Genomic DNA, 14439 nt, shown 5'->3' with positions numbered 1-14439 from the left:
CGATCGATCGGGTGCCGGCTGGAGTTACAGATCAGTTTTATTGCGGGATCTAGTGAGTGCTGTGCTGTAGTGTTGCCGCAACCAGGAGGAGCAGTTACCAACCTGGCCCACATACTGCGGTTCTGCTTTTCCGAATTTGAGATAGAGTCATGACGACCGCGACAGGAAGAAGGGTGTCAGAAGTCTACGAACCAGTATCAGAACACCACGCCTTCGACAAGGAATCTCCACAACTCAAATGAACTACAGTAGCGCCGATGTTGCAACGTCGGATACATGTATGCGCAAGGGTATGAATCATCAGTCAGCTGGGCGCTTCCTAGTAGGGCCGCCCAAGTCGGAAAGTCTAAGATTCCATGGAAGGCCGGATATGCAAGACAGATCTTAGGTAGGCACAGACGAACTAGCACAGATGTACCTGCAGGTGTGTACACGAGAACAAGGCACGACTTTACAGAACAGACAGCTAGGATGGAACTCAATGCTATGAAGAGATGAAACGGTGTTATGGCACGCTGAAATGGTCGACACTTTGTGATATGTAAGCGTTCTGTCTTCCTCTCCGATCTAAAGGAACTGTCATTCGCGGGTTCTGTTGTCCCGTTGATCTCCCTTTTGTGCTCCTCGACATGTTTGAGGTTTTCTGATGGTGACATGCAATATGAGAATGACGAGTAGTGATTGCTATGCTCCAATGAATGCAAATGCTTTTGACGCCTTTTCGTACACTGCCCGTTGTTTCCTCCAACACCCTGCCAGAATGTGAATTGATGCCTCGATGTATCAGGTGCTTTGCATAGAAACTCGTCGTCGTAGTATCGTTCGGTTCTTGTCAAACGCGCCCACGTACCCTCGTAGGTCATCCTGAGCCTGCGAGGTTAGATGCTGAGTAGTCGTTGGAGACTGTGGAGGCGACGACGAGAGTGAAGATGATGAAGTCGAAAGAGATGTAGATGATGACTGCCGCTGGGTCTGGGTGAAGTTGTACGCGGGCGGAAGTTTGAAGCCCGGGCCAGCCGATGCGGTTGACCGATGAGATGTACCCTGACTCGTTGCGTTACGCAAAGTCGTGGTTGACGCCGAGCCTGTGTACAACTCCAGCTCAGCCATTCTGCAGGCCTGAGAGCAAAAGGTGCCCCCATTGGTCTGTCTGTCGCAGGCGAGGCAGAAATCGCCGAAGAAATCTGTCGACATGGTAAGGATTGGTGGGTTGTGATGATGAGTTGAGAGAAGGAGTGTTGAATGGTCGGTTGTTGCTATAACGAAGCACGAGTATGTAGTGTGCTCATTGCAGGTTGAGTTGTGCTAGATGAACTCAAAGCCTGAATAGAAGTCAAAGGGATCCTTGATGTGAAATGAAGAAGACGAGTTATGCAGGAACGGGAAGAGAGGCAAAGATATCGAGAAAGGTCTTTCCGAATTGAAGAACAGCTGTTGTGAGCCTGCCATCTAGTGGGGAATAATGTCGAACATCGATGGCTAGTCGGCAACAGCCTGCTGAGCACCTTACTTATCTTGGGTTAGGCAGCCACCTTACGGTGGCAGCACGCACCTTGGCTCATGCAGAAGATGAAATGGAGGGTGACAAGGATGGTCAGCCTAGGCATGGCCGTGCAGCCGCCTCATACAAGTGGTGGTATGAGGAGAGAGCAGAAAGAGGGGACGGAAATGGAGTGATTCTCGTAAGTCTGTGGTCGCACAGCGTCAGAGCGATATCTCCAATGCAGGAACTATTGGCTCTGGCAGCGAAACTTGGGCGCATTTTTACCCCGCTCGAGTGGCAGCCCGTATCACCTTTCGATACAGTACAGGCTTGGGCCTTCCGTTAAGGTTGACTTCAGGATAAGGGCCGTCCCAGCGTCTACCGTCAGCAGCTTACGACCTCAATCTGGAGGTCGACTTCGACGCATCTGGTACTCAGTGTCCTGATCATATCCCCATCAGCTCGTAGATGTCATCAGACGGAAAAATGATTCCTCTTCGCCCCAATCAGCAGGTCATTAAGATCTGCTCTGAGCACATCATCAGATCTGCAACTGATCCGCTGTGCGATCAGCTGCTGCCAAATCGTGCACCTCCACGTTCAACCACAGACATTTTCTTGACAGTACGCGGTATTCGTTCATGCACAAGCGTCAGCATAGGCGAACTAAATTTGCGCCTGGAATGGTCCCTCAATTCGTCAGCTCCTCAAATTCGACAAGAATTGGGGTCCTGCCGCAGAGCATGCTCGTTTCATTTGCTCTCACTGGCGTGGGGTGGTCTTCAAGGTCTCGCTGCTCGTATCCAAGATATTTCAGCAGCCTTCAAACTTCGACTTTTGCTGGTTGGTGGCAACAATGGATGCCACATGGATGTACATCTGGCATTCCATTGCTGTCAAAGGTCATTCCAGGTGTTTTCACGTGTCCACATCTGCAAAGTTACGTCAAACGACGACTTTCCTGCAGCGCGAAGTGTCTGATGTTGCTCAAAGATCTTTTCGTCGAACAGGGAACTGATGTCGACATCTCAGACGAGCCATCGAGCCATCCAACCCCAGCTGTCACTCGCTTGCTGACTCTAGCGCGCTCGTTCCTTGCACAAATACCACCAAGTCGTGGAGCATTCTTCTGATAGCCATACCAAGAAGGTATTGGACCTACGGCAGCGCCCGCAGTTCGTCCGACGGGATTCTCTAGGTGCCCCCATGCTTTTGACAGCGCAATCCTCGTTGCTGAAACGCAGACGGCCTGGCCTTTCTTGTGGCTCAAACAGTCGCAGCATTCAAACAGATGACCGCGGTCAACTGCAGTCATGGAAAGGTAGACCCGATGCTAATCGCTAGATCGAAGGAGGAATGCTCTGTTGTGCCAACATCATCGCTTCATTTAGATATCCCACGTCAACGAAGCAGGCCTCGGCGCTGACACTAGTGAGCAAGCATGTTGGCCAGCAAGGCCAGCGACTTGCAAGTCCTTGAATCAGCACGCTAGTGTGCACGCCAATCATTATGCACGACTTCAGGATTGCGCGACTTGACAATTCCCCAGACTCCCCGCCACGCACAGACCATTTCTGCTGATGGTTCGGCGCTTCGATATCGCCGAACCCACCATCAAAGTCGCAATCTCCTTCGCGTACCAATAATAAGTCCTCCTACTGAATCGATAGCGGCCATGTCCACGCCGAGCCTGTCTCCGTGGCCTAGCATGAGGCGCACGAGATAAGGAGGAAAGCTAGCATGCCTTGCTTGCGCATTCGCGAGCAATGCGCAAATCCTCCGGGATGACAGTCCTTGAACACTCGACTTAGCGTCAAACAATACTCAATTCACTTGGTTGCTGTCACTAGCGAGAAGTGCATCTCAGGTCTTGCCCATAGCTGGACTTCGCCGCGGGAGTCATCACTCCTGCTACACATACCAATGTGTCCAGCTGCATCTTGACGAGATTCCGCATGACTGAAGCTCGGCTGGGACGGTCGAAAGGCATTACTCTTGCCCATTATCCCTTGAGCATAGCATCCGCAGCCTTCCCGCCAGATTCTGTCACTGAAGTCGGCCCGTCCACCATATTCGAGGGCTATCGTTTGGATCTCAACCAGCAGTTGCATGCAGAAGCCCACTGCGAACCACGCGGAACTAAAGTGCCACTGTCTGTTGCACAAACGTCGCATATCTGACAGCATCAGTTCTCGTCCAACGCAGCACAGGAAACTGCCTCGCCCTTCCTGTTGAGGTAATTTGCTGTTGCAGCAGAACGGACACTTCCCGCACACTGCACAGGGACTCGACGAGAATGATTCAGGTAGGACTGCTTGAGGTATGTCTGCACACTTCGTCTCGCGACCATACTTTCAGTGATGTAGAGCACAGCATCGCTGGCCACCAGCATGGGTCCTGTCAAGTTGGACAGCCGTTGCATGTGACCGAGACCAAATGTGGTGCACAGTCTGGTACGGCAATTGGATCGCCACGACCCGATCGTGTCGATGGTAGACGTCTGTGTGTGGCCAGTCCGCGAACCAGCATGGTGAGCAACTCTCGAGACCAATGCTGGACTTGCGAGCAAGGAACGCAAGATCTCTCATGAACTACTGTGCTGCCATTGCCTGCTTCCAATTCACACCTCCGCATACTTGGCTTGAAGTAAGAAGTTTGTCGGATCGTGTAGTCGCAAGCACGTCTCATTGACACCCCTCGGATGCTTCTATATCTCGCACCCCTCAAACACCAGCGCACAGCTCGTCGACCTTGCCTACGTGCTCCTCGAACGCCCAGGGGCCGTCAAACACCCACTCACCGCTCCCATCCTTCAACAACTTCCCTGTATGGTCAAAGTCGACGCCCTCGTCCTTCAACAAGCCCAACTTCTCGACCTGATTCACACCGCTCGGTGCATCGAACCACTCCCCCTTGAATCCACCAACATATCCCGAATGTGCTATGACACGATGGCAAGGCACTGTTGGCGCGAAAGGGTTGTTTCGAAGTGCTCCGCCCACAGCTCGTGCACTCGGTCTTGGAGCTTGTTCGGTTTTGGAGGTGGCGTAGGCTGCTGCTGCGACGGCTCGTGAGAGGACCAGGTAGCTTGTTATGCGGCCGGGTGGAATGCAGAGGAGGTGTGCATACACGAGGCGTTGATATGGCGTCAAGCGTTTGGTGGACGTTGCTGCTGAGTTTATGGATTGATCTTTGACGAAGTGTGGTGACCTTATTGCCTGTGGCGATCTGGTCTTTGCTGCCGACTTGCCGGCCTTGCGTATCGCTGTCACGGTAGAGCGCGGGTGGCGCTGAGATGATGGCGGTGCAATGATCTTGGTTGCGGCCATGACTCAAGCAATATCAAGGCTGAGTGGGCAACTCTGGCTCTCGTGAAAGACGGACAAAGATTTCTTCCTGACTACGGTGAGATGATCTTGACTGGTGCAATTGTTGGAATGACAGGGGCGTGCCGGATATATAGTAGCAAATACAACGCGTCGCAGTGAACCGAGTTGGCAGGCTTTGAAGCACAGCATTGCTGTAGAAGTGAAGCGGGAGAGTGGCTACGGCTTAGACTCGACCGCTTATTCGCCAGTTTGAACGCAACGCGACGTGAGGATCTAGATCGATCTGCCAATACGCGTCTTCACGTGACATATCATTGTACCGCCATCAGGATAATGCTGTAGCGTTGGCATCGGATATTGGCACGGAGATGTTAACCCTGATACGCCGAAGGAAGAGACCTATGATTTTCATTTGTGGCTGTAATGTCAAAGTGAATCATTTGTAGGTACCTTGGCCGAAAGGAGGGGCGGCCTCCAGGCAACCGCGCTAGGCTGTATGTCGACCAGCCAGCCTCACTGCTCCCCTTCCACATCTTGCTCGCCCCTCGGCAAATTCACGATGATAATGCGGCCTTTCCTCATGACCGGAACGCTTCTTTCCAACAACTTTTGAGGAAAGACTGCCTCCAACACCCTCTGAATATGGCAAGTCCTTCGCTGCTTGGTCTCCCACTGGAGATTCGGCAGCGTGTCTACGACTTCTATCTACCAGCCGCCTCTACAGCAATATACATCTCCCCAACCAAAGGAAGCCTGACATTGAATCTAGAGTGTGCTTCACGGTCCCGCGGTCTGGACGCTTGCTTCTGCTGCTCGGAGCCAGTCTTGCTAGCAGCTACATGCCGACAACTTCGGGGCGAAGTCCATGACTTCCTGCTTCCATATGCGGCCGTCGACATCGAAGTGTTTAATTATCAAGCGTGCATGGAAGTTAAAGTATGGCAGTACCTCTCGAAAACACATATGAAGCAGATTCGGCAACTTCATCTGAAGATCCGACGGTCTTGGGATTGTCTCTTGCCGCTGGACTCCTTAAGGCTCATCTACCCAAGCTTGAAAAGCTCATTCTGAGCGCCAGACCGCTTGCGCTAGGTCGACGTCGCGTTCCCGCTAGCTGGCGCGCTCATGCCCTGGAGGATAATGAGATGCAATTTCCGCTATTGGACCAACCGGGCAAGAGAAGCCTTGCGATGGCGCGTCAAGGGTTGGACGAGAGGACAAGTGCTCTCTTGGACTGGTGCACGGGTGTACGAAGCTACACAGCATTCTCCTTCGATTCCGACATTCGAGAATATCTGGAAACCGTAAGGGACTCCGCTCTTATGTATTTTGGGAAGCGTGTTCAACGTCACTTCTCGTTGGAAATCGTCTGTCAAATCCAGAGGGTCGCGGGTTTTTGTAGTAAGTTGGACGAAGCTGGGGCAATAAAGGCATGTCACGGTTTGGTCGATAGCAAAAGCATCAGACTGACAGCTACAGATTGCACGATATTCCGAATTGAGGTTGACACATCAGAAGCAATCGATATGGAACTACGACGACTCCAAAACGATACATACCAAGAATCTATTGCGACACATGGATTTGCATGGCTGCCGTCCTCTCGGGCTGCTGCCGCAGGTCGACGAAGTCTGGAGGTAAGCCCAGACCCTGTCAGTCAGGTCAGAAGACGTTTTAGTGACGATAAGCTCCCCTCGATCTACCAAGCTTCCTGGTGTACAAGTGAATGCGACTCAATTCTATTGACAAAATCAGGATTCTGTTGAGTCTGAGCTCATCTCCGCCAAAGACTTCTCACGATCACTGTCTCCTTCTTATGCCCCAAGCTCGACCACCTTTGACCAAAGGCGCACAAATTGTCACCCTCAACCCTCATTACGATGTCACCTTCTCGCCTCCACCAACACCGCCCTCCCCATCCACCTCCCCAGCATTAGCCCTTCCCAATCCCGCCAAGTCCACCACCTCCCCGACCCTCGGCCCGACAAACCTCCCCCTTTTTCCCCCCGGCACCCACCACAACAGCACAATAAACAGCCCTGTCCCCGCCATCACCACACTGACATAGTTCATCGTGACCTCCGTCACGGGCAAGAACACCGGAAAGCAGAACAGTACACTATATAGCGCCACCCAGGCCGTCGAAAACACATTGCAGAACATGCCGAGTCCTTTCCCCAAATCAAACTCTCGTTTCGGCAAGACTTTATCTCTGCCCCTGACCAACACGATGAACTGCGGGATCGTGTACGTGATATTCAAACTCAGGATCGCAGTCGCCACGAAGCTGTTGAATGCGGTCGTGCTGCCGATGTATATCAGCCCGTACAAAATGCAGAACACCGCTGTCAAAATTGTAGCGTTCTGCGGGACCTTCCTCGCCGGGTGCACCTTAGCGAACACGCCCGAGTAAGGCAATCCATTGTCCCTGGCAAACGCCCACAACAAGCGACTCGAGGTAAGCACCAACCCGATTGTAGCCCCGAAATAGATGAACAGGATCCAGAAGGTGAAGAACAGCGCCGCAGAGCTATTTCCCGAGAACGCCTGAACATACAGCTCCATGATCGGCAATGGTGACAAGCTGAGTGTCTCAAAATCCTGCGTGCTGAACAAGATCGCGAGCGTGAACGGGATGGTAGTCACAATTCCGACCGCGATCGTTAACCACATGGCTCTCGGCACCGCTCTCGACGGCCGCTCGACCTCCTCTGCGATGTGAGTTGCTGAGTCCGTGCAAAGAAACTGTTTCAGAGCATTTTGGTTAGCTTTGTCTCGTGGAATGATCATGCAATGGAAGGTTGCATGGGAGAGGCGGGAGTCATGTCTCGAGGGAACCTTGTGGGCGTGCTCAAGCCAATGCTCATGTCATCGCTCAGTTCCCGATACGAGATTCCTAGGGTACTCACGCCATACATGGATTGCCCGATAGCGAGAAGCATAGCGACGCCGTCGTCCCAGCCCGTGGCGTTCGACCAGGTTTTGAAGACAGTGGTGGCAGGTTGCTTTGTCGGACTAACGGCGAGAAGGACGATCGTGTTGACTAAAAAGCCCAGGAGAGAAGTCCAGAAGAAGAAGGTCTCGAGACGGGGGATCGCGCGTGGGAGGTAGACCACGATTAGCGAGCAGATGATTATGAACGCGGCTGTTTCGTGAGCAAATTGGTCAGCATGTGGTTCGGATGTGGTAAAAGAACAGACGGGTAGTCCGAAATCGCGAACGCTGTGGTCCGTTGTTCCTCGAGGCGTGGGAGTGACTTACTATAGATCAACCAAGTCTGCCACTGCGTCGGCACATACTCCGGGTTCCTCAGCGTCGCTAAGTTGATACACAGACTGGCACAGAACAAATTCGCGCTCGCCGTCGTGAACAACCACGCAAAAGCACTCAGCCAGCCCGTCACAAATGCGATCGCAGCCCGGTATTTTGGCGGGCTCACCATGAACGCGAAATGGTACTGCCCTCCGCTACTCGGGAAAGCGGACGCTAGTTCCGCCAAACCCAGCGTGATGAGCAAGCACGCGATGCATGCGATGATCGGAGCCCAAAAGATAGCTGGGCCACCGCCAGCGAAGAGCGGAGTGACGAAGGTTGCGGCATAGCCGACCCACGAGTTTGTGATGCTGAAGGCGAGGGCTAGGGTCGCGAGCGGGGAGAATTGGCGGATAAGCTCGCCGGAGTGACCTTGGGCGCGAAGTTGGATCTCGTCGGCGGAGAGGTTGGGGTCGTTCATGTTAGGGGTTGCGCTGCTCTCGTCGACACGAGCTTCCTTGGTAGGCGCCATGTTCGCTAGCCTGATCTGTAAGGTCAAGCTGCGGGAGGAACGACAGGGCAGCAGGTACGGCAGGGCAGTAGGTATGCAGGACGGGGAAAGAGTCAGAGGGAAGTCGCGAAAGCTTTAGAAGTGTGCGCGTCGTAGTCAACAGCTGGACCACCAACCTACCCTGTCCCGTCGTCCTCATCCTCGCGAACCGCGCCGGTCAACACCCTACCTGCTTATCATCAGCGCGATGGGCCCGGCGGCTGCCACGTTCTCTTGGCGAGAAGTCTGGCCCATGCTTGGCTGCTTGGCTGTGCCTGCTATCCAACAGGAGGGTGCGCTTCAAGGGGAAGGTACTGATAAAATGCTTATTTTTGTAGCTGATACCAGTCCCTCGGCGCGGTCTTCTGCGTCGCCAAGAGGTGACTAGTTGCAATTTCGGATACTGGATGCGTGGGCAGCGGGAAGAAGAAGAGATTACGCTTTAGGAAAGGACGGAAGACGACACGCGTGAGGCTCGTTCGTCCACACTTGAGATCGCAAGACACTGCGAGGGAAGTGAGACGGGTAGATATCGTGTGAACAAAACGGGCCCGGAGCCATCTGCTGATGAACTTCGTCACGTTTCTGAATGGTTATCTTCAATACCAAGACACACAAATGTGCTTGCCACATCAATGAATAGCAGAACGGCTGCCGTCGAATAGCCTGCACAGGTGAAGCATCAAGTCGGCTGTGTGCCGTCTGCACGACACACCTCCAACGAGCTCTCATCTATCTGTACCTCCTAGGTTTCCCCGCCTTACTCCAACCATTGCTCTTGCGACTCCTCGACTTGTTTGATTTCTTATTTGCAGTCCCATTTGGCAGAGCGTCATCATTCCCAACAACGACTGCGCCTCCGACAGCAAGCCCGGTCATCGTGATGTCGTCTTCGGGACCGAGTTCTTGCAATTCGTCCTCATCCATCTCGCTAAGCTCCTCGGACATCTCACGCAGTACTTGTTGGCCGGTCCATCGTTCTTCGTAGATAGTGGTGCCAAATGGGTCGAAGGCTTCCACGTACCAGGGAATACCGCCGCTAGACAGGCTTGGATGAGCGCCCTGGCCTTCAGTGCTCATGGGCGGCGTTGGCGGTTCGCCGCTGATGGACACTTCAGCGACTGGCTGAGCCACTTCGCCGTTGGTCTGGGAGATGTTAAGTCCATTGGTGGAAGCCGGTGGCGTACTGGCAGCAGGACCTGCTCCCGACTTCTTAGGACTGCCGTTGGTCTTGGGCCCGTTCAAATCTTCTGTGGACGCACCCTCCGCATCAGCGTCTGGCATTTCGACGTCCTGGAGATCAGGGGTGCTGATCCCGTTTGGTCCGTTCTCGATCGAATCGATGACGAGTGAGCCCTCCGCGGCTGTTCCACAATGGAATTACGCCGTGAAATGAGAGCCTCATCGAGCTCCTTCATCTGCTGTTCGAAGGGTCGTCCTGTCAGCTCTGACTCCTTCCTCAATGCATCTTCCAGCAAAGGCTGGCATGCTCGGAGAATGTTCCGTGCCTTGGCGCGTAGCTCTGTCTGTTCTGGAGTCGAGTCGTCAGGACGTCTGCCGCTGACTTGCTGCATGATCTCCGCGAATGTCGCAGCATTGGACTTTAGTCGGTCTGCGAATATTTGGGCAAAGGATTTCGAAAATGACGTGATGGAGGTAAATTCGCCACTTTGTATGCGAGTCTGAAGGTCCGAGAGGTCGTTCCTATAAGTGCTCTCCTTATCATGCCTATCGGGAGGATTAGTGCTGGTTACCCATATAGTGCTTAGTGACTTACTTGATTGCTTTCTGGAGGACGGTGTCAAGCAATGGCAGGATGGGAAAGTACACAATATTGACCACGTCCTTGAGTAAGCGGGCTTCTGCGATCTTCGCGTCCTCCCGTTGTTTCACGAGCTCGCACAGAGCCTTGATACGCTCAAGATCCTTCTCAAGAGTCTCGGCAAACTCGATGCGCCGGTCCAGTCGAGCACGGCCGGCTGCACCTTGAGCCTTGTAGTCCCGACGCGTGACCTCAAACGAGCTGAAGGTGTCCATTTGAAGCTGCAGTCTCTTCAGTAGTGCTGCTCCGCGGCGAGCCTCTCGCTTCAATGTCCAATACTTGCAAAGCTCCGACACATATTCTTTTTTCTTGTTGACGCTGAAGCGAACCAGAGATGCTTCGATGGAGTTGAGGATGACTTCGGGAATTACTGGGGCTCCAGAGGGCAACTTCCAAATTGTTTTCGGCTTTTGCCCTCTTTTGTTTGGAAGTGTAATTTTGAGGGGTCCTTTCTCCGTACCATGAGCAGGCCCTTCATTGATGGCCAGAGCAGAGGCTCTGCTGTCGGCCCAGACTTGACCCTTGAAATGGTTCTTGCAATAATTAACTGTTGAGTCGTAGGCTTTGTCGGTGTTGTGATCGGCCTTCCAATCATTCGGAGAGTGCTGATGACAGAATCCTCGTAAAGCGCTTTGTTCGATCAAGGTGTTCTGGCCGCCTCCAGTCTTCATGCGAAGGTATAGCCCTCCTCGACGAGCACACGTGAGATGAAAAGCACGATAACAGCGGCCGTCGCTGCACTGGATGCCAGCTCCCATGGCTTGGTTGCAGATATAGCAGAGTAGCTTCCACCTGCTTGGCGGAACCTTCTCGACATCTGTGACAGGCTCCATAAGTGACGGATTGCCAATGGTGACTTCCGGAATCCAAATGGCGCAAAAGAGATGGGCCATTTAGCGTTGTTAGTCTGCTTGAAAGCACCACCTTCGTGCGGGCAGAAGATGCAAGACGGCCTGGAGTTGCCAACGAGCTGGCATTTCCGACACAGCCATTGACCCTCCGGTATGAATGGCACCCCATAGCATTCCTGGTGCACAGCCAGATCGCAGCCATCGCAGAAAACAATCGCGTTGGCGTTCTCGGCATCACCATCGTCACAAATGACACATTTGGTATCGCCTTCTTCACCTGCGGGCTCACCATTGACGGCCGCTGCACTACTTGATCGCGGCCGCTGAGTCTGCGGGGCTTTCGGATTCGGTTTTGGTATTCGCTTCTCCAAGGCGTGCCACTCTTTCTCGATCTTTGTCATGGTCACCTCGAAGATGGCCGGCTTGATGGGTAGAGCGCCGTCGGCTACTCTGGTCTTGTTGAGCATGTCGAGCCATTTGACGTCTTGTTCATCCATATCATATTCGACTCTTCCCACGCCAGATGAGCCGATGGCGGAATTCTCGACGTTCACAAGAAGATCGGGACTCAGGTCCAGGTCCTCCTCAGCTGAACCTTCCGTCTGGCGGATCATGGCGCGATCGGGTCTCGAAAACAGTTCCGACTCTTGGTACCCAACACTCGCCATAGTTTTGTCGACATAATTAATGCCTTCTTCGTATACGCCGAATGGGTCAAGCTCACGGAACGATGGCTTGGGTAATGTCAATCGTTCTCGAGGATTCGGGCCGGGCAGAGGGACAATCTTGGGAGTTTCTGGGATGGCTAGCGCTTTCAACATTGAGTCCGTCCTCCTACCACTGGGTCTGCCACGCTTTTTCGTTGGGGTATTTCTGCCACTGGCTGTTTTCGTGAAGCCGTTGACAGCGTCTTCATCGTCAGCGGCATCGACTTTGACGGTGCCGTCGATCTCGGCGGATGGAATTATGGCGAACTCGGCGTCGAGATCGAGGTCAGCGTGGAACTCCTCCCAACCGCGCTCTTCTCGAGGTTTGTAACCGTCACCATGCGCGGTAGCCGCGGTCGCTGCGGCAGCAGCAGTACTGTACCGAGGGCGTTGTGTGTTGGCTCGATTAGCGCTTCTGGCAGAAGTGCGAGGTGTCTTCTGCGGTTGTGCTTTCTTCTCGTGCTTGGGTGGTCGACCTCGTCTAGCTCTCGGACGCCCGACGGTAGCAGGGGTCCTTGGGGTCGGTGAAGGAAGTTCACCAGCGTCGACGTCGATGTGTCTGCCGCCTCCACCTCTTCCGCCGGGTATCCATCGCGATCGAGTCGAGGTTGCAGATCGGGATGTGCGCATTCTCTTGAGGGGCGGTTCGCCGTCGAGCGGTGTTGAGGGCATGATGTCGAGGTCTGACTTCAAGGTGTAGTAGCCATTGACGGGCTGGATGGACCTTCTCGGCCTTGTGCTTGCCTGAGAGGTCCTGATGGGTGCCATTATTGCTAGAGGAAAGCGAGGACGACGCGCTTTCTTGAGTGCGGAGCCTGACAGCGACGGGAAGGCGCAGGCCGCATCGTTTCTAGTCGCACATCAGAGGACAAGACGCGATCCTGTACGATGCAGAATTTTGTCGTGTATCTGCGATCTACTCCGACACCAAATTCCTGCTCGGTCGATGGCCTTTGCGCGTTGATTGATATGTGGTGTCGTCTCAGCGCAGGGGGACCCGCCACAACCTGAGTCGACTCAAGCTTCGCTCCGCTCTCCAGTCTAGTCTATGGTGAGCTTAGTGTAGAAGCTACTCCAACCTTGCAGCGAGTCTCCAACTCAATTCATGATGCAGTCTGGGGTCCCGCGCTCCGTCTCAATCTCATCTGTGTCTGTTGAGCATCGAGACTGTCCCGTCAAAATAGTTCTGTGAGAACGAGGCCGTGTCGCAGTTGCCATATGAGTACAAACGACGAGTAAGTCACGAGCAAACAGCAACTACTCCTTCCCTAGCAATCTTGGCCCATCACATGCATTTCCAATCCTCCCGTTCTCCGCACACCCGCCACACCTCGCAACTATGGACGGGTCAACTAAGTACATACCACCACACAGCTCTCGAGGTGGCCGCCGTGGCTACGATTCCATTCGAGGCGGAGGTCAGCGCAACGTCACACCCAACAGAGACGCCAGCGCACAGCAGAATCGGAGAGGAGGCAAACTACAGACACAACCAAATGTAGCCAGAACGCCCTCGCAGCAGCAGCTGCCGCCGCAACAGTCACAGTCTCCGTCAGTCCAGCAAGCACCAACACCACCGAAGCCTGCCGAGTCACGTAGTCAGAACGGTCCTCCTACACAGCTAGTAGCGCAAGAATTGCCACCATACGACTTCAACAGAACAGAGGTGCAGAGTCTGCTAGAGCAAAGCACTGTCGACAATATTCCCACGTACAAGCCTAAGACAGGTGTAGAGTCCGCCAAGAGTGGCAATCCATGGGCAGCCAAGCGTGAGTGTCCTCATTATGGTCAGATGTCACATGCAGCATCTCTGACAGCTCAACAGCGGGCATGATGGCAAACAACAAGGACTTCTGGCTCGAACTACGCTGTCAAATCACAACTTCACAGAAACAGCAACAGCAATCCCCACAGCCCAGCGGTCCACCAGCGCGCGGCGGCTGACCCTTCCAATATGGCATCTTAATTGTTAGCGGAGGCATTAAGCGTGTCAGGCATAATTTGAGCGACAATGAACACTTTCAGCGAGCATATGGGCTTCATACATCATTGCATTTGATACCCGGCAGGTTTTGATGGGCAGAAAAGTACATACAGACCTTCTTCGTCAACACGTGTACATCCAATCAAACACAAAGACGTCCATGACCCGATTCCTATGATGATCCTGTTGCTACCAACTGACGCTCAGATGACGCTCGTCTCATTCCTGCCGCTCTACTCCACAAAACAGATCCGGATTCATGCCTACAGCACCTGTACTAGACCGAGCGTCTCACAGAGATCCGTGATGTTGCTGGTATCCTATCGTGTTGTCGTGCTGCTGCCAAGCCCACCACACTTCGTCACCGCCTGACTTTACCCTGACCACGCCCTCACTTCTCACTTACCTCCTCATGACCTTCCCTCAGGCGATTGCCTTTATCAATTAGATGTCTGAAATTT

The 14439-nt window shown here is 53.5% G+C and overlaps 4 protein-coding genes across 4 annotated transcripts; 1 reads left to right on the top strand and 3 right to left on the bottom strand.

Annotated features, from left to right (window-relative positions):
- Nucleotides 1-4206: 4206 nt before the first annotated feature.
- AB675_6764 (uncharacterized protein) lies at nt 4207-4812 on the bottom strand (the record flags this gene model as incomplete). The annotated part of the gene is made up of 1 exon (XM_018147078.1): nt 4207-4812. One exon carries the CDS (start codon nt 4810-4812, stop codon nt 4207-4209), a length of 606 nt encoding a protein of 201 aa, XP_018003272.1.
- Nucleotides 4813-6687: 1875 nt separating this feature from the next.
- On the bottom strand, nt 6688-8596 carry AB675_6763 (Choline transport protein; the record flags this gene model as incomplete). Its single annotated transcript, XM_018147077.1, has 3 exons — nt 6688-7557; nt 7722-7957; nt 8074-8596. 3 exons carry the CDS (start codon nt 8594-8596, stop codon nt 6688-6690), a joined length of 1629 nt encoding a protein of 542 aa, XP_018003270.1.
- A 750-nt stretch (nt 8597-9346) lies between these two features.
- Nucleotides 9347-12762, bottom strand: AB675_6762 (NuA3 HAT complex component NTO1; the record flags this gene model as incomplete). Its single annotated transcript, XM_018147076.1, has 4 exons — nt 9347-9943; nt 9988-10342; nt 10392-11086; nt 11137-12762. The coding sequence occupies 4 exons, from the start codon at nt 12760-12762 to the stop codon at nt 9347-9349; spliced, it is 3273 nt and encodes a 1090-aa protein (XP_018003475.1).
- Nucleotides 12763-13333: 571 nt separating this feature from the next.
- AB675_6761 (uncharacterized protein) lies at nt 13334-13938 on the top strand (the record flags this gene model as incomplete). The annotated part of the gene is made up of 2 exons (XM_018147075.1): nt 13334-13763; nt 13820-13938. The coding sequence occupies 2 exons, from the start codon at nt 13334-13336 to the stop codon at nt 13936-13938; spliced, it is 549 nt and encodes a 182-aa protein (XP_018003402.1).
- Between the last annotated feature and the right edge of the window lie 501 nt (nt 13939-14439).

Source organism: Cyphellophora attinorum (genome assembly GCF_001299255.1).
Source record: "Cyphellophora attinorum strain CBS 131958 chromosome Unknown Contig5, whole genome shotgun sequence".
In the NCBI taxonomy this organism is placed as follows: Eukaryota; Fungi; Ascomycota; class Eurotiomycetes; order Chaetothyriales; family Cyphellophoraceae; genus Cyphellophora; species Cyphellophora attinorum.
The sequence above is the reverse complement of the archived record's forward strand: the minus strand, read 5'-3'. Positions and strand labels throughout refer to the sequence as shown.